At 51.6% G+C, this 20,626-nt stretch overlaps 1 protein-coding gene and 1 long non-coding RNA gene across 2 annotated transcripts in view; one reads left to right on the top strand and one right to left on the bottom strand.

Annotated features, from left to right (window-relative positions):
- The window catches only part of INPP5D (inositol polyphosphate-5-phosphatase D), a 147,407-nt gene extending 133,037 nt beyond the window's left edge, over nt 1-14,370 (top strand). The window contains exons 23-27 of the mRNA XM_035306081.3: nt 266-415; nt 1,855-1,951; nt 4,705-4,986; nt 11,166-11,757; nt 13,196-14,370. Coding sequence (XP_035161972.1) covers nt 266-415; nt 1,855-1,951; nt 4,705-4,986; nt 11,166-11,757; nt 13,196-13,198 — 1,124 coding nt within the window. The 3' untranslated portion in view covers nt 13,199-14,370. The remainder of the gene's footprint in view (nt 1-265; nt 416-1,854; nt 1,952-4,704; nt 4,987-11,165; nt 11,758-13,195) is intronic.
- LOC144576728 (uncharacterized) lies at nt 7,383-13,238 on the bottom strand. The gene is made up of 2 exons (XR_013519162.1): nt 12,894-13,238; nt 7,383-10,647 (listed from the first exon to the last, which is right to left on the bottom strand). It is a non-coding gene; the product is annotated as an uncharacterized LOC144576728 (long non-coding RNA).
- Nucleotides 14,371-20,626: the final 6,256 nt, after the last annotated feature.

The raw sequence follows: 20,626 nt of genomic DNA on the forward strand, positions 1-20,626 counted from the left end.
TAAGTGTTTAATTCTGTCTTTCTGCTGCATTTTCTACAACATGATTTTTTTACATCAACTAATCCACCTTTTATTGTAAGACTTGAGACATTTGCTCCAAAGTACTGCGCTGCTGTTCTGACGAATTCACTAAATAACCCTTGCCTGGGCCATAGTTTCAAAGGATTATCTCAGGATGACAGAGCCAGCTCTTAGGCCAAAAGCTTAGTGTTTCCGCCATGAAAAGGCTGGGACTTCACCCGGTGGTCTCCTGCTTTCCCCACAGGCGAGGGCTGCATTGCCCTTCGGTTAGAGGCCACAGAAACACAGCTGCCCATCTACACACCTCTCACCCACCATGGGGAGATGACAGGCCACTTCCAGGGCGAGATCAAGCTGCAGACCTCTCAGGGCAAGAAGAGGGAGAAGCTCTACGGTAAGCAGCGAGCCCCTCCCCAGTGCCCTCTTCAGCACCCCCCCAACTGCCCTGCCTTAAGGACAGGACCGTGCTTTCTCAGCAAAGCCATCAAATAGTCTCTCTGCTGTGGCCTCAGAGCAGAAATCCAGCACTGGAAAAGATCTGACAATCTGGCCCGACCCTCACTGGACTCAGAAATTTCCCAACGGATCCCAACACCCAGCATGCCCAGATCACCCTCCCCGACCCTGTGGATTTTTCAGGGCCCCAAACCTCACCGTCAGCCTTTATGCTTTGTCATTCCCCCATTAACATCTCCGCCAAAGGAAGGACCCAGGGCACTAAGCGAATCTACCTCTTGTTAAATGGCTCCTTCCAGGCTGTCCGGGAGGTCCAAAGCTTCAGCTGCAGTTAAGATTTAGAATTTCTTGGGCGACCTTTGCTTGTTCAGACAGCCACATGGTGCCCACTGCCATATACAAACAGACCATGTGCGTGCCTAAACCCTGCCCTCATTGTGCCCACCCAGGTTTCTGTACCTTTCAAACTGCTTTTTTTTTTTGAGACAGTCTCACTCTGTCACCCAGGCTGGAGTGCAGTGGCACAATCTCGGCTCACTGCAGCCTCCACTTTCAGGGTTCAAGTGATTCTCCTGTCTCAGCCTCCAGAGTAGCTGGGACTACAGGTGCACACCACTACACCTGGCTAATTTTTGTATTTTTAGTAGAGACAGGGTTTCACCATGTTGGCCAGGCTGGTCTGGAACTCCTGACCTCAAGCGATCCACCTGTCTTAGCCTCCCAAAGTGCTGGGATAACGGGCATCAGCCACCACACCCAGCCTGGATTTTTTTCTTTTTTGCGGGGGGGGGGAGACAGGGTCTCACTCTGCAGCCCCAGACTGGAATGCAATGGCATGATCTCAGATCACTGCAACCTCTCCTCCTAGGTTCAAGTGATTCTCCTGCCTCAACCTCTCGAGTAGCTGGGATTATAAGCGCCCGCCACCATGCCCGGCTAATATTTGTATTTTAGTAGAGACGGGGTTTCACTATGTTGGCCAGGCTGGTCTCAAACTCCTGATCTCAAGTGATCCACTTGCCTTGGCCTTCCAAAGTGCTGGGATTACAGGCATGCACCACTGCACCTGGCCTGTTTGTTTTATTTTGATCTGACAAAACATATTTGCCTATTTTATACATTGCTGAGACCAATAAGTTGGAAATGTCACATGAAATGACAACTGTGGATCCCAGCTCTCCACTGTGAAGCCACAGCAGGCATAACTAATCAATCACTGAACTCTCACAAGGCTTCAGAATCTTGCTTAACCCACCTCCCCAGGTACCCATTATTCACTGTGCAGATCAGCCTGCAAATGGAAACCCCTTTGCCATCCCTCGCCTAAGCTCTGGAAGCTGGGCCCTCACATGCTCTTTCCTGGCTCTTTCCTTCCAGACTTTGTGAAGACGGAGCGTGATGAGGCCAGTGGGCCAAAGTCCCTGAAGAGCCTCACCAGCCACGACCCCATGAAGCAGTGGGAACCCACCAGCAGGTAAAGCGGGTGTGGGGTGGGTGTTCGGGGGGGTGGATGTCAGCGACTCATGACAAGCTAGCATGGTTTGGCCGAGTGTGATGGCTCACGGCTGTAATCCCAGCACTTTAGGAGACCAGGATGGATCACTTGAAGTCAGGAATTTGAGACCAGCCTGGCCAATATGGTGAAACCCTGTCTGTACTAAAAATACAAAAATTAGCCGGGCATGGTGGCGCTCACCTGTAATCCCAGCTACTCAGGGCCTGAGGCAGGAGAATCACTTGAACTCAGGAAGTGGAGGTTGCAGTGAGCCAAGATTTCACCACTGTACTCCAGCCTGGGTAACAGAGCGAGACTCTGTCTCAAAAAAAAAAATTAGCTGGGCGCAGTAGTCTAGCTACTTGGGAGGCCGAGGTGAAACAATTGCTTCAGCCCAGAAGGCTGAGGCTGCAGTGAGCTGTGATTGTGTCACTGCACTCCAGGCTAGGTGACAAAATAAGACCTTGTCTCAAAAAAACAAAACAAAAAGCAATAGCGTGACTCTGCAGACCCAGGGCCTGTGAGAGGTGAACTGGAACACAGAGAAACCAAGGACGCAGAACAAGAAGCTCTAGCCCACAGGAGGTGCTCTCCTGCCTCCACTCTGCGAGTCTCCTGACCACTGGGGAAGTTGGTGTGACTGTGACAAAGCCTGGGAGACACTAGCGTGATGGGAAGTTCAGTTTGACTCAGCTAACATTTGTTGAGCCCCTATGATGTATCCAGTTCTGGAGAAATCAAGGCAAATTCGGTGCAGTCCCTTACTTAGAACTTGCGGCCTAGTGCGTGAAGAAGTGACTGCAGGGAGGATGGAGCGATTCCAAGTCTACAAATGGTGGCTGTGTCTCCTGTGGGACCGAGGACACCAGCAATCATGGGATCTGTGGCCACCAAACCCCACCCTGTCACTAGCAAGACAAATCACTGGGGGAAAATGCACACCAGTTGGTCGTGACAGAGACTGAACTGAGAGTCTGTATTAGCAGAGGACAGACGTCCTGGGTGGCAGGGCTGCCCTCGCTTGCCAATGTGGTCTCGAGTTCCAGAATCAAGTTCTGGTCTCTTTTCTGGCTCACCAGCCAAGGAGACAGAGCCGCGGTAGTGGCAGACACAACCTGTTCCCCTCCTCCCTCCCTTCCCCCACCACTCTTCCCCACCATCCCTTGCCTTCACCCCAGCCACCCCCGCTGCACACGGGAACACTCATCTCTACACACTCCCTGATCCACTTCCAGCTTCCGAGATTCACAGCCATGGGCACACACGCATCCCTTTCACTCTCCCTCCCATAACGGTCCCATCAACAAATGCATCCTCACTCTGAAGTGTCTGCTGATCTCCAGAACCAGGATCAGTGTAGGGAAACAAAATCTTTTCCATTTTGGCTAGTATGAGAATGAGTCTTTCTGTCTTCCTTTCTTTTTTTTTGAGATGGAATCTAGCTCTGTCGCCCAGGCTAGAGTGCTGTGGCGTGATCTCGGTGCACTGCAACCTCCCCCTCCTGGGTTCAAGCAATTCCTGCCTCAGCCTCCTGAGTAGCTGGGACTACAGCCAGGATGCCACCATGCCCACTAATTTTTGTATTTTTAGTAGAGATGGAGTTTTGCCATGTTGGTCAGACTGGTCTGGAACTCCTGACCTCATGATCTACCCGCCTCAGCCTCCCAAAGTGCTGGGACTACAGGCATGAGCCACCGTGCCCATCCATGAGCATTTATTTCTTAAGCAGGCATTGGTGGAGGGAGCAAGGTACAGCTGGGGACCAGCTGGCAGTGCACATGGGAGCTGTGGAGTGTCCCTGCTAGCCTATATACTCAAACTCAGTCCTCAAGAGGCTGGTGCCTGGCACAGTGGCCACGTGCCATGTCTGTTGGGGCCACCTCGCCCGGGTCTAGGCCAGCCCCTCCATAGCTTTAAGCTGACTGCTCCCTATTCCAGGCTCCAGCCTTGACGTCTGTGACCTCACACTCATTTTTCTAAATATGCACGTGGCTGTCTCCATCCTGATGCTGCACACACAGACGTGGGGCTGACATGTTCCAGAAGAACCCCTGCCGGACTGCCCTGAAAATGCCCTCCTTCCTGCCACCCAGGCCACTCCCACCATCTCTCTGCATTGCCAGCCTTGCCAGCTTTTCACTCCATCCTCTGCACCTGCCACCAGCTGTCAGACCGTCCAGGAACAGGCCAAGGCCCTCTCACCTGGAGGCCTTTGCATATACTCTTACCACTGCCCAGAACACCCTCCCCCTTCTTTCTCTCTTATCTGCTTATCTTCTTATCTCAGTTAAAAGACCATCCCCTCAGACAGGGCCTCCTGGGGTCACCCAATGCCCAGTTGGTCCCAACACTTCACTAGTCTCCATCTTTGCCCCTTGTTACTCTGAGACTTCAGCACTACAAATGCTGCATCTCTGTGCCACCGAGCTTCTCCCATCCAAAGCGAGTTCCAACAGAGACCATGGTTGCCTCACTCATAGCCGTATTCCCTGCTCCTGGCCTGGGGCCAAGTGCTTACAAAGCTCTCAGTAACCACAGTGTGACACGGATAGATGAATGAATGAATGAATGAATGAATGAATGAATGAATGAATGAATCACTGCCCAAGAGGTGAAGGAGTTGAGAACAGCCCATGAGAGCCCCAGGGTTATCAGAGGACACTTTCCATGGGCTGGTGCTGACCCTGAGAAGGGCAGGGGCCCTGCGATGTGACCTGGTGTCTTCTCTGCAGGGCCCCTCCATGCAGTGGCTCCAGCATCACCGAAATCATCAATCCCAACTACATGGGAGTGGGGCCCTTTGGGCCGCCAGTGCCCCTGCATGTGAAGCAGACCTTGTCCCCTGACCAGCAGCCCACAGCCTGGAGCTACGACCAGCCGCCCAAGGACTCCCCGCTGGGATCCTGCAGGGGAGAAGGTCCTCCCACACCTCCCTGCCAGCCGCCCATCTCACCCAAGAAGTTTTTGTCCTCAACAGCAAACCGGGGTCTCTGCCCCAGGACACAGGAGTCCAGGTGAGTATCCTCTTCATTAAGACAGTGCCCTCCCCTACTTATGAAAGCGCCCTGGGCTTTCACCCTGGAATGGAAGCCTCATGAGCGCCATGATTTGTGTTCACTTTGCTAATGACTTATCTCTGGGGCCTGGAACACAGCAGGCCCCTAAACTTGTATGTGGAGTCTTCCACATCCTAACCTACTGGGGCAACTCGATTTCTTTTTAAAGGGTAAAAATTCGTAAAGATATTGCCAAGAAAAGGAATCTTGTATAAAAACTTGTAAACATACCAAAAAACATGTTCGGCCAGGTGCGGTGGCTCACAGCTGTAATCCCAGCACTTTGGGAGCCTGAGGCAGGTGGATCACTTGAGATTAAGAGTTTGAGACCAGCCTGGCCAACATGGTGAAACCCTATCTCTACTAAAAATACAAAAATTAGCCAGGCGCGGTGGCTCACGCCTATAATCCCAGCTACTTGGGAGTCTGTGGCAGGAGAATCGCTGAACCCAGGAGACAGAGGGTGCAGTGAGCCAAGACTGTACCACTGCACTCCAGCCTGGGTGACAGAGCAAGACTCAGTCTTGGGGAAAAAAAGATTCTAGAGCTAGTGAGCCTCAGGCATCTCCCACTCCCTAGAGGGCTCCGTGGAACCGGGGTGGGAATTTCCATGGAGAGTCTGCTCACACTATGTGATTCCCCTCTTTTTTCTCGACCACGAGGTTCCCTGTCCTATAAGCAGCTTCCTAGTCTCTCCTGTGGGGGACACTTAGTTAGAAACTGGAGCTAGGGATGTAAAAGTCAGGCGAGCACTGACCTGCAGAGAGAGGAGGCCTGGCCCTGAAACTCTGGGGAAGCCCCAGAGGGTGGAGAATACTGATCGGAGTCTAGAACTGGTTCTGGCAGAAGAATGGAAGCCAGATAGGAGACCAGGCCGTGCAGCCGAGGAATGAGGTCGGCGCTTCCCAAAGGCACAGCCGCTCTTGGGTGACGCTGGCACAGAGCAGAGCCAACCACAGGCACGTCGTGGATACACAAGTGGGGAGCTCTACATGTTTCTAGTAGCTGCAGGATGACAGACAGACGTGAAAGTGCAGCCCCAATTACCAACGATTTGAGATGTGCAAAATAGCATGAGCATTGTCTTCCCCTGAGGCTCTTTGCCGGTGAATCATAACCTCAGGGGTTCACTCGCAGCCTCTCTTCCCCAACACTGGGTTTTTCTTCATCTTTTCTCCATGAGGACTTGCATGCTGTCTGCCACATGGGGGACAGAGCCAGCAGAGGGTGTGTTCTCCATCACACTGTCCTCCAGCTCCCACCTTGCCAGCTGTGGCCTGGTGGGGCCTTCCTCTGGATGGAGGAGCTGTTGACACTCTCATTTCTCAAGATGTACAAGATATGCTCTAAAAAAGGGACAGGCTGGGCACAGTGGCTCACACCTGTAATCCCAGCACTTAGGCCAAGGTGGGCAAATTACTTGAGGTCAGGAGTTCGAGACCAGCCTGGCCAACATGGTGAAACCCATCTCTACTAAAAATACAAACGTTAGCCAGGTGTGGTGGTGCGCTCCTGTAATCCCAGCTACTTGGGAGGCTGAGACAGGAGAATAACTTGAACCCAGGAGGTGGAGGTTGCAGTGAGCTGAGGTCACACCACTGCACTTTAGCCTGGGTGACACAGCAAGACTCTGTCTCAAAAAAAAAAAAAAAAGGGATAGATGAGAGGACTTCAGGAAGAGAGAGAGAAAAGGACAAGACAGGGTAGCCCTGGAGCTCGGCTCAGCTGTCTCTCTCTTTACCGCTGTACAGAATGTGTTGACAGGATGTTAGACTCTGGTCATTCCCTAAGAAACTTGTGGGGAGGAGAAACAACTTCAGTTTCCTGCCCTGGAAATACGAGGACAAAAGGCACTATTTGGTGGGTATCCAGGTGCCTGTTTGACCACCTCTTTGGAGACCCCAGGAAATGGAGCTCCAAGCAACCAGAAAGAACAAGGAGCATGATTATTGGTGTAAGTGAATGCTTTTCAGTTCCCAAAGCAAATGGATCTTGGTCGTTAACAAGGAGCACACAGCTTGGTGGAAGCATGTTCTCCACAGCCCCATGGTGACAACTGCAGACAGGCCAGCATCCATGGGCACGGGGCCCCCAAGGTGCGCTTCTGACTCACCGCGCTCCAAGGAGGCGCTTGGAACCTGGATCCCTGCAGCCCCCACACCTGCCTCATCCCTTTCTGCTGCTCCAGGTCTCAGGCTCAGCCAGAGCCACAGCTGTGGAAGGGGGTGTTACAAGCACCATCAGTGTTTCCCCACCATCACCCAGACCCACGTGCAGGGACTGACCTTCCCAGTTTGCCAAGTACTGTCCCAGTTTTATTTCATTATTTATTTATTTGAGACAAAGTTTCACTCTTTTTTTTTTTCCACTTCATTGATAAAAATTTATTGCAGTTTGGCACCCAGAGTAATAACAACAGGAATAAAATGTAATTTCAAGAAGAGTTAAAATTTCTTCAGCAAAATAGATGATTCACATCTTCAAGTCCTTTTTGCAATCAGTTATTCTTTCCTCATTTCCATCTAAATGACTACAGCAATACAGTTTTTAGTTACTTGACATTTTTTAAGCCTATAACTACTAGGCTATGCATAGCCCCATGTCCTAATCAGGCATTCATTGCACCCAGGTCTCCAACTACCTGTGCCCACCTCCTCTTTCCTCCCAATCTCAAGGTTACTCTTAATAACTAGTAAATGCAAAAAGAACTTTTAAAGTGGCAAGGCATGGCCCACCCACAGTCAGTCCAAGAGCAGGTCTCAGCCCTGCCTCACCTGGTGCCAGTTCAGCTGGCGGATGAGCTGATTGATAGCCAGGTGTGCCCATCTCCTTAAGGAAGCCCACTCTATTTTTGGTAGCATGATGGGCCACTGAGAGGTGGAAAGGGCGCAAGAACCATGAGACCTCCTGGAAATGCTTCCCCGGAAAGGCAATTTCATGAATGAGGTCTTCCAAGCAAATGACACCAAACTTCCCCAGGTGCTCCTCAATCACAGTGTTGTCTGTCAGAGGGATGGTCTTATTCTTGACCCTGGCTTGTCCACGTTTCAAAATGAGTTCCCGAGCAGACTTCAGATTTGGAAATCCCCAGGTCACATAAGGTTCCACTATACTCAGCATTTTTAGGTCCTGGGGGGTGACTTTCACGAAGACACCACTAAAAATTTTCTTTAGGCGAAGTTCTCTGCACCAGTAAACACACACCATCAATCCTTTCAATGCGTACGACAAAGGCCAAAGAATGTTTATCTGGCAATTCCAAGGCGTGAGGCTTCACTTCTAGTCATCTGACACGTACCTTGTTGTGTGTCTGCCGCCAGGATCATGTAGGAATGATTCCAATCGCTTAAACCTGGGCCCTTTTCCTTTCCTCTGCTCCTTCTTTGCCAAAAGTGTCTGCTTTGCCTGAGTGGCTTTGAGGGCTTGATAAGCCTTCCTCTTTTTCAGGAGATTTTCTGGAACCAAAGGGATTCTTCTTTGCTCTTGCTCCGCCATCTTTCCGGTGTAGACAAAGTTCCAATCTTATTGCCCAGGCTGGAGTGCAGTGGCGTGATCTCAGCTCACTGCAACCTTTGCCATCCAGGCTCAAGCAATGCTCCTGCCTCAGCCTCCTGAGTAGCTGGGATTACAGGCATGCGCCAGCTAATTTTTATATTTTTTAGTAGAGATGGCGTTTCTCCATGTTGGTCATACTGGTCTCGAACTCCTAACCTCAGGTGATCCATCCACCTCGGCCTCCCAGAGTGCTGGAATTACAGGCATGAGCCACCGCGCTCGGCCTCTGTCCCAGTTTTAGCACTGAAAGTCCCACATCCAGGAAACCCTTCAGTCCTGCACAAGCAGGGAGGACAACTGGTCACCCCAGACAGAAGCTGTGAGGTTTGGAAAGGGACTCTTTCAGCCCCTGGCCAGTGCTTAGCTTCTTTAGAGAAGAGTCTTTGCTCTTCTGAATCTGAGAAGTAGAGTTATTTGCTGCAAGAATCAACTCTGTCCCCTGGATATCTGTTCTCTTATTCAACAACTGTGGCCTGCTATAGCAGTCAATTTCCTGCTACCTTTGGTCAGGGGAATAAGACTTACTTTTGAGTTTTTTGTGGTTTTCCCCAGTCTTCCCCTTCTGCCCCCACCAAGCCTTCCCCTCTAGGCGAGACAGAAGCCTCCTCCTAGAGGGAAAGCTTCCCTGGTCTCCATCGCGCTGCTCTTTTCCCAGAGGAGTGAGCTTTGGAGTCACAGAAGTGCTTGCACCCAGGGCTCTCTTCCTGGTCCTGCCCCCAGTTCTCTGAAGTGAGCCCCTCGTCCATCTCAGCCCGAGAGAGGGTGGTCAGAGGTCAGGACTTCTTGCTCCTTCATCTGAAAACTTGTGGCCACTGCCAGCTGCACCCTCCTGTGCCCTCTTCCCTTGGCTAACTCACAGCAACGGCCTTTGAGGGCCCACACGCAGGTGCAAAGAGGGCTGCAGGTGAAGGGGCGCTTTCTAAAGTCCTTGTTCAAGGCCCCAGCAATTTCTATGTACGCACCTGCTCTAAGGTGTTTCCACAAAGTAATGGGCAACACCCCCAAGTGCACAGGCCGTCTCCCTTTGGTGTGTCCCTGAGGCTAGCCTCCCTGGAGCCTCATAGCATCTCATGGGCATCTGTGCGAGGACAACATCTCGCCTTTGTCCCCTGAGCCCACACCTGCTCCCCAGAGAGTCACTGTTGAGTGCCTTTGAGCAGCATCTCAGTGCACAGCCCATCAGTGACAGGCGTGGCAGCCGCAGCAGCTCAGTGGGTTCCCAGGGATCCACAATAGCTTCCTTTTCTGTAGAAAGCAGAACCTAGAACACTCCCCTGGGAGATTCTGCCACTGGTCAGGAAGTAAAATGTGTTCCCATTCCTCATTCTCATCATTTGCTCAGCAGGAAATCACCTCCAGTCAGAGCAATGATGACTCAGAAACAAGCAAAGGCAGCGCTTGCCTACTTTGGGTCACACACGGAAGCTTCCCCTGCCCGTGAGTGGAGCAGGCCTTTCTTCTAGCTGCTGGCCTTGCTTTCCCCAGTACTCGCAAGTGTCCAGATTCCCTCTGACTTTCCCCATGACCACCATGCGTTCCTTCCCCTGTGAGTTGGGAGAGCCTTCCAGGCAGAGGACTTCATGTGTTAACCGGATGTCAGCCCCCTGAGCTCAGATTCTGTCCTTGTTTGTGGCTGCGTTGCTGTGCCTGGGGAAGGGTCTCACACACAAGTTTGGCAGATGGAGCCTCTTGAGGTTTCACCCACAAGTAGCACTTCCTGTGGAGGAGTCATCGCCTTCCTGAGCGGTCATTCAAGTGCCAGGTCAGAGCAGAATGGCTGGAGTCAGAGGAGAGGCTGTGGGGTGGGGATGGGAGGAGCTAGGGAAGGAGGCCTGTTGGCTGGAGAGCAGGCTCATCTGATGAGGATAAGGGGTTAATATTGAGGTGCCAAATAAGTTCTCGCTTCATTTCTCCTACAAATCCTCCAGTGCTGTTCCCCTTGCTTATGGATGCTCTGATGTGAAGTTTTTATGGTGGAAAAGGTCCTAGGCCAGAACTGAGGCTGTCTTTGAGGACAACATATGATGAACACAGTACTGCTTCCTCTTTCTTTTTTCACTTGAGCTGAAATTCACATAACATAAAATCAACCATTTCAAAACGAACAGTTTGCTAGGCTGGGCACAGTGGCTTGTGCCTGTAATCCCAGCACTTTGGGAGGCCAAAGTGAGAGGATTGCTTGAGGCCAAGAGTTCAAGACTAGCCTGGGCAATATAGTGAGACTGCCATCTCTACAAAACAAAACAAAACAAAAACTTAGCCAGGCCTGGTGGTACTGCCTGTAGTCCCAGCTACTTGGGAGGCTGAGGGAAGGATCGCTTGAGCCCAGGAGGTTGAGGCAGCAGTGAGCCATGGTCGCACCACTACACTCTAGCCTGGGCGACAGAGCAAGACTGTGTCTCTAAAATGAAACAAGACAAAACAATTTGGTGGCATTCAGTACACTTACAATGTTACACATCTCTATCCGGTTCGGAAACATTTTTATCACCCCAAAGAAAGGCCCAGAGCCATTAGGCAGCCACGCCCCCATGTTCTTCTCCCCTGAACATGTGTCTTCCCTGCTCTGTCCCCGGCTCTAGGCCCAGTGACCTGGGGAAGAACGCAGGGGATGGGCTGCCTCAGGAGGACCTGCCTCTGACAAAGCCTGAGATGTTTGAGAACCCCCTGTATGGCTCCGTGAGTTCCTTCCCTAAGCCTGCTCCCAGGAAGGACCAGGAATCCCCAAAAATGCTGCGGAAGGAGCCCCCGCCCTGCCCAGAACCCGGCCTCTTGTCACCCAGCATTGTGCTCACCAAAGTCCAGGAGTCTGAGCGCAGCGAGGGGCCAGCCAAGCAGGCACCCGCGCCCCGGCTGCGCTCCTTCACCTGCTCGTCCTCCACCGAGGGCAGGGCGGCCGGCGGGGACAAGAGCCAAGGGAAGCCCAAGACCCCGGCCAACTCCCAGGCCCCGGTGCCAGCCAAGAGGCCCATCAAGCCTTCCAGGTCAGAAATGAACCAGCAGACACTGCCCACCCCAACTCCACGGCCGCCGCTGCCAGTCAAGAGCCCAGCGGTTCTGCACCTGCAGCACTCCAAGGGCCGTGACTACCGCGACAACACCGAGCTCCCGCACCACGGCAAGCACCGGCCAGAGGAGGGGCCACCGGGGCCACTAGGCAGGACTGCCATGCAGGTGGGCTGTGCCACATGATGGCTTGTGTATGTGTGTGTGCATGTGCATGCCTGAGTGTGTATGTGTGTGCGTATGCATATGTGAATGTGTGCGTGCATGAATGTGTGCATGCATATGCACACTTGCTTGTGATAGTCCTGGGAACTACTCCTTGAGAAGGGAGAGTCAGGATTTGAACCCAGCCCTGCCTGTCCCACACATGCCTGGCCCTGCTTTGCCTCTGCAGCAGTTGTTGAAAGGAAGAAAGGCAGGGCTGTGGATAAACTCTTAGGCTAGTGTCAGGCCCAGAGGAAAAAGATTCCATAAAGAAAAGGAGCCTAAATCATTTATATCTCATGTTGTTAGTATTATTATTATTTTGAGGTGGAGTTTTGCTCTTTGTTGCCCAGGCTAGAGTGCAGTGGCGTGATCTCAGCTCTCTGCAACTTCCACCTCCTGGGTTCAAGGGAGTCTCCTGCCTTAGCCTCCCGAGTAGCTGAGATTACAGGCAGCCACCACCACGCCCGGCTAATTTTTGTATTTTTAGTGGAGATGAGGTTTTTACCGTGTTGGCCAGGCTGGTCTCAAACTCCTGACCTCAGGTGATCCACCTGCCTCGGCCTCCCAAAGTATTGGGATTACAGGTGTGAGCCACCACACCTGGCCTCATTGTTATTATTACTTGGCATTCATACTTGAAATTTTCCCAGTATTTTAGGGAATTCAGCACACTTTTCCCCTCCTTGGTGTAAAATTTAAAAATTTTAAGCAAAACCAACAGCAGTTAAGAACAGACTCCAGATACAGGCTGTGTTGGGTTTGAATCCCAGCCCTTCCACTTCCTGGCTCTGTGCCATGAGCCTCGGTTTACTCATCTGTAAAAATGGGCTGTTCGTGGCAGCTGCCTCCCAGAGTTAGAAGGACAATCGCATCGTAGATTCTTATAAATTATTGCCATACATTATCATCTATATAGAAATTACATATTTATATATTTACATTTCTACTATCCATTACATAGTTCATATATATACTATGCATATTACATATGTGTATATATTATAATATACGCGTATATGCATATCACATATGTGTATATGTTATATATATATATATATATATATATATATATATATATATATATATACATAACTTACCTAAGCATGGTGCCATGTAGTTCCAGCTACTGAGAAGGCCAAGGCATGAGGCTAGCTGGAGCCCAAGAGTCAAAGGCTGCAGTGAGCTACGATTGTACCACTGTGCTCCAGCCTAGGCAACAGAGTAAAAACAATTTTTTAACATAACTAGGTAAAGTACTTAGAACATTGGTTGCTGGCCATTCTCAGCTACATGTTAAAGGGAGCCTGGCCTAGCCCACAGCATGCAGGGCCACAGGCCATGCAGGGCCACCAGGCCTGGTGAGAATGAGCCCTGACAGCCCTCTGTTCTCCTCCCACAGTGAAGCCCTCGGTGAGCTGCCGGTGAGTTGGGAGCCCAGGAACAGCGTGAAACCGTGGGAACCTCTCCCGAGACCTCCTGCTGGCTCCTCCCACCCAGCTTCCTACGCAAGCCTTTGCGTTTTTCAGGAGAGGGCCCAGCTTCTGTGTGGCCCATGGAGTTCACTGCCTGTGAGACTTGGCACCAAGTGCTGAGGCTGGAAGAAAAACGCGTGCCAGACAGGCAACAGACTGTCTGCTCTTGGTACTTGAGACTCCAGTGCCTTGTTCAGGGCGCCATCTGAAGAAAGGAACTGCAGCGCCGATTCCAGGGTGGAGACATAAATAATGATAATAATATTAATAATAATAACGGCCACATGGACCGAACACTCTGTGTGCCAAGAGCCGTGCTAAGTGCTTTATGAACCTTCGTCCTATCAGGATGACCTTGAGAGCTGAGGCTCTAGCCAATGAAAACCACGTACCCAAACCCACCAGTTCCAAACGGAGGGGTTTGGAGAAAGCATTAAGAAGGCCAGTGCCCTCCTGGAGTGAGACAAGGGCTTGGCCTTAGGGAGCTGAAGAGTCCGGGTGGCTTGTTTCGGGTACAAGAAGCCTGTTCTGTCCAGCTTCAGTGACACAAGCTGCTTTAGCTGAAGCCCTGGGGGCCCTGCGTGGCTGGGCGGCAAGCAGGATTGCCTGGCTTCTCAGTCCTGTAGTTGGAAGGAGCAGGAAATCAGCTCCTACCCTCAGCGGAGAGATCTGGCCTCAGCCTGGGCCAGGGATGCCAGGGCCCATGCTGGGTTCCCTGTGCCCTCCTCGAGGTGGGCAGCCACCACCGGCCACAGTGCAGCCGAGCCCCCAACACATATTCCATCGTGCGGATGGAAGAGTCTTTGCTGTTGTTCCCGAAAGCCATGCTCTCCAGCCTGGCTGCCAGGGAGGGTGGGCCTCGTGGTTCCAGGCTCTTGAAATAGTGTAGCCTTTTCTTCTTAGCTCTGTGGCTTTCAGCTCTGCTTCCTTGGTTATTAGGAGAATAGATGGATGATGTCTTTCCTTGTGTTGCTTTTCAACATAGCAGAATTAATGTAGGGAGCTAAATCCAGAGGTATGTGTGGATGCAGGGGAAGGGAATGCACCCCCCATTCCCATGGTGGAAGTGTATGTGACCAATAAATTGTGCCTTTCTCGCTCAGCTGTGTGTGTGTTGTTTTTCTCAACATTCGGATCCTTAGATGTCCTTCTAGACTGCAGGGCCGCCAGATGGCCCAACTGAGGCAGTTAAGGGTTCGTGGTGGTGATGAATTGTGTTGCCCTGACCAGTGGGGCACCACAGAGCCAATCTGAAGCTGGTTCTGGACCAGGAACAGGCGGAAACGGCACTCCTTCCCTCCACACATCTTCCTGGCACTCCAAGCAACCTGCAGCGACCCAGATGCCACAAGCGTCCCCTCCAAACCTGCTGTCCTGCAGCCCACAAGTTTCTCCCAGCTTTTATAAGTTTTCACTGCTTAAGCTGCAGAGCCAAAAAAACATGTGAGCCATGCAATATATAATACACATTAAAGGCAATGGCTCACACCTGTAATCCCAGCACTTTGGGAGGCCAAGGCGGGTGGATCACAAGGGCAGGAGTCCAAGACCAGCCTGGCCAACATGGTGAAACCCTGTCTCTACTAAAAATACAAAAATTAGCCAGGTGTGGTGGCACACGCCTGTAATCCCAGGTACTCGGGAGGCTGAGGCAGGAGAATCACTTGAACCCAGGAGGTGGAGGTTGCAGTGAGCCAAGATTGTGCCACTGCACTCCAGTGTGGGCAACAGAGTGAGACTCCCTCTCAAAATAAAATAAAAAAAAAGAAGAAGAAAAAAAAGCATGTCAACACTTCCCAGGTCAGGGAGCAGCCCCCGGCCCAGAGGCACAATGCAGGTCACTTCCATGGCGCCTCTGCCCCACCTCAGGCTGCCTGGCCTCTGCTCATGCTCACAGACACCAGACCTGGGCTCCAGGCACGGCCTGGAGCAGTGTCTTTGGCAGCCTCGGAGCAAACTATTCACTGCCGTGCCTCAGTGCCACGTGGAGGCCAGCAGGGGCAGGACTGAGTGTCTGCCGGGACCACACAGCTCCCTACCCCACTCAGGTGTCCCTGCCCTTCGGGCTCACTTCCTGGTGTCCATATAGAACCTGGCCTAAGTCCCGGGCCCCAGCCTCTGACTCAACAGACCAAGGGCCAGGGTGCAGAGACAGCTGGAGACACCCAAACATTCTTTAGCCTCCCAGCCCCCATTACCAGAGCTGAGGACCCAGGCATGGATGCTCGTGGTCCCTGGGGAACTTACTGGCTGCTGGGTGGGCTGGCCTGCTACACAAGTGCCATCAGCTACTCACCCGCAGGGAGAATGGCAAGTCCAAGGCCCCACACCCACTTGGGATGGATGTCTAGGCGCTCCCCAGCACTTCTGTGGGTTCCCAGGAGATACGGGTAGGAGAGCAGCTGTATGGGGCATGCCTCATGCTCCTCCTCGCCTGCTCTGAGTTCTAGTTACTCAACCAAATGCAGTGCCCCCTCCACAGTAAACCCAAGGCTGCTGTGAGGTCCTGGCTTTGATCGCACTTGGTCAGACAACAGAGGCCCACCTGTGCTCAGAACAGGAAACGCTGTGGAATGCAAGAACTTTCATCCCTCTCTTTTCCATCTCTCAGCCCTGCACCCACCCCTGGAGATCTGACCACCTTCTTCTTAGGCTCGTGGCTGCCAGGATCATTGGGGTTCCACCTTAACCAGGGCTCTCTCCTGTCTCTCCTTTCCTGACAATTCTAGGCTTCCAAACACCCAATTTCCCCCTCTGGCAGCATGCGGGGGAACCCAGACATCCCCACCTCCTTATCACCTACATAATTCACCTACACCAGGCTCCCTAACCAAGAAGGCATGTCAGTTAGCCAGCTCTCCTCATCAAAGTGCTCCCTTCCTGGGATGAATTCCACCACCCTCTGAGATTGCAGATGCTGCTACAGTCACTGTTCCTTTTAAGAGGCAATTTTTTCCTCCTCTGCATGATGCCATGAAGGCTGGTTGAGAGCAGCAGAGTTTGTGCCGACAGGAAGGTGTTACCCTCACGATGGAGAGTCTCTAGCCATGCAGCTCTTCCCAGCGCCTCCAGTCCCCACAGCCTGGAGGGCAGCATTTGCAGCCCATGACACCTGCAGGGACAGAGGCGGCCATGGGCTCCTCCTCCTTCCTGGATTTCCATTTTTTTCCACACCATTTTCCCCACCCTGATAGGAGAGAAATTAGTGAGTCATTCAGAAAAGCTCTCTCCCACAGCTACCTTCCCTAATCCCAGCCTACCAGGTTGTCATCTTTGCATGTCCTTAAAATAGCTCCTTTCTCTTGGCAAACAAATTTCCATGGAGACCCAGCTATGGGAAGGCCCAGAAGCTCTCCGCAAGGCAGCAAACTCAGCTCCCAGCCTCCACTCCGACAGAGACCCTTTATAATTGAAATGTGTGGTCTCACCCCCACAGACACTCCCACCCATAAAGGGCCCATTTTGGGAAATCTGCACTGCCCAGGGAACACACTGACAGGTTGAGTCTAGGTACGACTATCTATTTTCTTCTCTTTTCTTTCTTTTTTTTTTTTTTTTTTGAGAAGGAGTCTCAACTCTGTTGCCCGGGCTGGAGTGCAGTAGCGCCATCTCGGCTCATTGCAACCTCCACCTCCCAGGTTCAAGTGATTCTCCTGCCTTAGCCTCCAGAGTAGCTGGGATTACAGGCACCCACCACTACACCCAACTAATTTTTTCTATCTTTAGTAGAGATGAGGTTTCACCATTTGGCCAGGCTGGTCTCGAATTCTGGACCTCGTGATTCCCCTGCCTCGGCCTCCCAAAGTGCTGGGATTACAGGTGTGAGCCACCACGCTTGGCTTGGACAATCTATTTTCTTATTTTCTGATGGGGTGGCTGGCAAGTGCTGGCGAGTTCTCTCTCAAGTCACAGCAGACCAAACCACTGGGCTTACCAGGGACCAATCTGACACCAGGCACAGCCAGCTCACGCTCTTCCTCCATGCACTTCAGCACACACATTGATGGTGTGTGTGCATTGGGCCTTGGGGATCAGTGCTTCTATTGAGGGAGGCCATGGGGTGGGGAGGTATCCTGGGCTGTGGGAAGAGAGAGAAGGGGGCTTAAATGTCTTTTATTTCCTAAAACTATGATCTTGCACAGGTTACTTAGCTTTTCTGAGCCTCAGTTTCCTCATCTGTGCAATGGAAGGAGGCTACCTTCTGCCTGGTGCGGCTGTTGAGGATTCAGTAAGCTCATCTCTGCAAAGCCCCTGGCTGGGTCCCTGGCCTGCCGCAGGGGTTCATTGAGTGTTATCCCGATCCCTCGTCCTGGGAGACAAGGCAGTGAGGGAGGGCACCATGCACAGCATTGGAAAGGAAACAGAAGAGCTTCAGGGATGCAGGGATGTCCACGAAGGAGGTAAAGGCAAGAGTGTGAATAAATAAACAAGGCAGGACATCCTGGGGGCCAGTCACGGCTTCAAAAAGCCACAAGCAGGGAGCTAGACCAGGCGGAGCTGTGACTAACTGAGGCCAGGGGAACTAGATGAGGACAGGTAGGCTATTTGAGGCTAAGGGCTAAGGAGGGGCTACTTGAGGTCAAGGAGGGGTGAGAAAGACTAGTTGAAGCCATGTGGATTTCTCTAGCTACACAGAGCAGAGCTGCTCAGATGACCTGAGCCAATGGGAGCAGACTCGGGACGCACAGGAACACTTCATAGGGCAGTGCTGGGCAGTGCTTCTGGCCGCTAGGGACAAGTAGGCAGATCCAGTCACCACAAAGCAGCTTCATGGCCCACGGCAGTTCTGGACCTGTCCCTGTGAGACTCGGCTCCTGCCCTTGTCTTTCCCTCCTCCGATTTTTTCTTTTCTTTTTCTTTCTCTTTTTTTTGAGACAGTCTTGCTCTACTGCCAGGCTGGAGTGCAGTGGCGCAATCTCGGCTCACTGAAACCTCTGCCTCCTAGGTTGAAGTGATTCTCCTGCCTCGGCCTCCTGAGTACCTGGAGGCCACCACGCCCAGCTGATTTTTGTATTTTTAGTAGAGATGGGCTTTCACTGTGTTGGCCAGGATGGTCTCGATCTCTTGACCTCGTGATCTGCCCACTTCGGCCTCCCAAAGTGCTGGGATTAAAGGTGTGAGCCACCGCGCCCCGCCCTCCTTTGGCTTTTTCTTCCTCCTTCCCTAACCATGTCAATAACTTGCACGCTGCTTCATCCTGCAGGGAATGGGGAGCCTTGGGGACTCCGGAGCAGACAATGACGTGCTTGCTCGGAGTTTAGGAAGATCAAGAATAGCGTGAGGCAAGCAAGACTCAGGGGGTGCAAAAGGTAACTGCCACTCACTCTCCAGTGCTCGCCCCGAACGTGTACCACCTCATATTTAAACATCCCCCCCACCCACGCCTGACTTGCCTCCCCTTCACCCAAGTCCTGCAGAGCAGGCAGAAAAGTGAAAGTTAGATTCCAGAAGGAGCCGAATTCCTGTGGCTGAAAGGTGGCGACGCTCTGACCCGCAGACCTGGCAGGGTCTTGGAAAGAGAAGGAAGGGCTGGAGGTGCAGACGGGAGAGGTCATCCTCTGCATCATGTGGAACTGTGTTTCAGTGCGTGACTGTAAATTGAATTTCCAGGCCCGACTTAGATAAAGTACATCCCCAGAAATGGTTAGTCCTGCTTCTGTTATTCTTAAAAAGCTCTCTGATTAGGTAGTCATTGAGAGCACAGACTCTGGAGCCAAACTGCTTAAACATGTCAAAAATGTTCTAGGCCGTGAGCGTTGATGTGGAAGAAGGCAACATCCCCAGCTTCCAGAAGAAGCCAATGCATGGGTCATCAGTTACATTGCCATGCGGTAAGTAAGGGGTATGCGACAGGAGCCCCAAGTGATGAATTTCCTTTCAGGTTAGCTGGACAATGCTTCACGATTTAGTGTTTAGGATTCAGAACGGTAACTAGACTGGTGCTAAGGATCTCCGACTCTGGGGTCAGAACAGTTGGGTTCAGCCCCCAGTCCCGCTACCTGCCACTGACTGGCAGGCCATATGTCCATGGCTAAGTACTTCGCTTCAGTTTCTCCATCTGTAAAAAGGAGACAATAGTGACATCAACCTCACAGGGGCCTTGTGAGGATTAAAAGACATGCTAATGTCAATAGCCCTGGCTGCCTGTAAGTAGTCAATCAATGTCACTCTTATCAACAGCTTTGTGGCAGTCATCGATTGCTGCGTAACAAACAGCTCCAAAACTTAAAATAATGACAACACTTATTTTGCTCACAAATCTGTAACTTGGGCAGGGCTTGTTGGGGACAGCAAGTGTGCTTACTGGGTGTGCCTGAAGGCTGGGGGCTGGAACCATCTGAAGTTTCATTCCCTCACAAGTCCAGTGGTTAATGCTGGCTCAGTGGGGACCTCAGTTGGCCTGGGGTGTGGTGAGAGCACCTATGACACTTACGTATGGTTTTCCTGGATGCCTCTCTGGCTTCTTCACAACACTCTTGGCTGGGTTCCAAGAGCCAGGAGAGAAAGAGAGAGATGGAGTGAGAGAAAGAAAGAGAGAATGAGAGCGCACACCAGGTGGAAGCCATATTGCCTCTTGTGACCTAGCCTCTGAAGTCCTGCTGAATCATTTCTATTGCTTGCTACTTGGAGCAAGCCCACATTCAAGAGGGAGGGAATTAGACTCCACCTTTTGATGAGCGAAATGTTAAAGGCCTTGCATGTATATTTTAAAATCCCACAGCCTGGAAGAGCAATGTTGATTATAACGGAGAGTTTTCCAGATGGGGCAGTAATGAGACGAAAATCATACTGTACAATCCACAGAAAGCTTCTCTAAAATCCTCATTACCCACTTGTCTCCCAAAGGACTTCAGGGCAGCCCAGCCACCCAGCTCTCCTCTCTGCACCCATTCTCCCTCGCATTCCTCTCTGTTCTAGTTCAAGCCCTCCCAGGTTTATAAAGTGAAATTGAGACTCACACCTTTTTCCTTTCTCCATGGCCCATATCCATCGATTCCCTTGACTGAACCAACAAAGTTTTTCCTCCTTAACAAGATGGGAGAGAGTAGGTTGCCACTCTAATATTTTTCATGCATGTGTGCGTATGTGTGTGTGTCTATACACACACACACATCTCTATATTGGAAAATAAACCCATTTTAACTTAGTAATTATATTTGCAAATTAACTCCATAATTTGAATACTAGACATTTATATATGCACATAACCTATGAATATAAAGATACGTGCCTAAACCCAGGGGTGGCTCACGTCTGTACTCCCAACACTTTAGGAGGCCGGGGCAGGCAGATCACGAGGTCAAGAGATCAAGACCATCCTGGCCAACACGGTGAAACCCCATCTCTACCAAAAATAC

This window comes from Callithrix jacchus, chromosome 6 (assembly GCF_049354715.1).
Source record: "Callithrix jacchus isolate 240 chromosome 6, calJac240_pri, whole genome shotgun sequence".
NCBI classification, from domain to species: domain Eukaryota; kingdom Metazoa; phylum Chordata; class Mammalia; order Primates; family Cebidae; genus Callithrix; species Callithrix jacchus.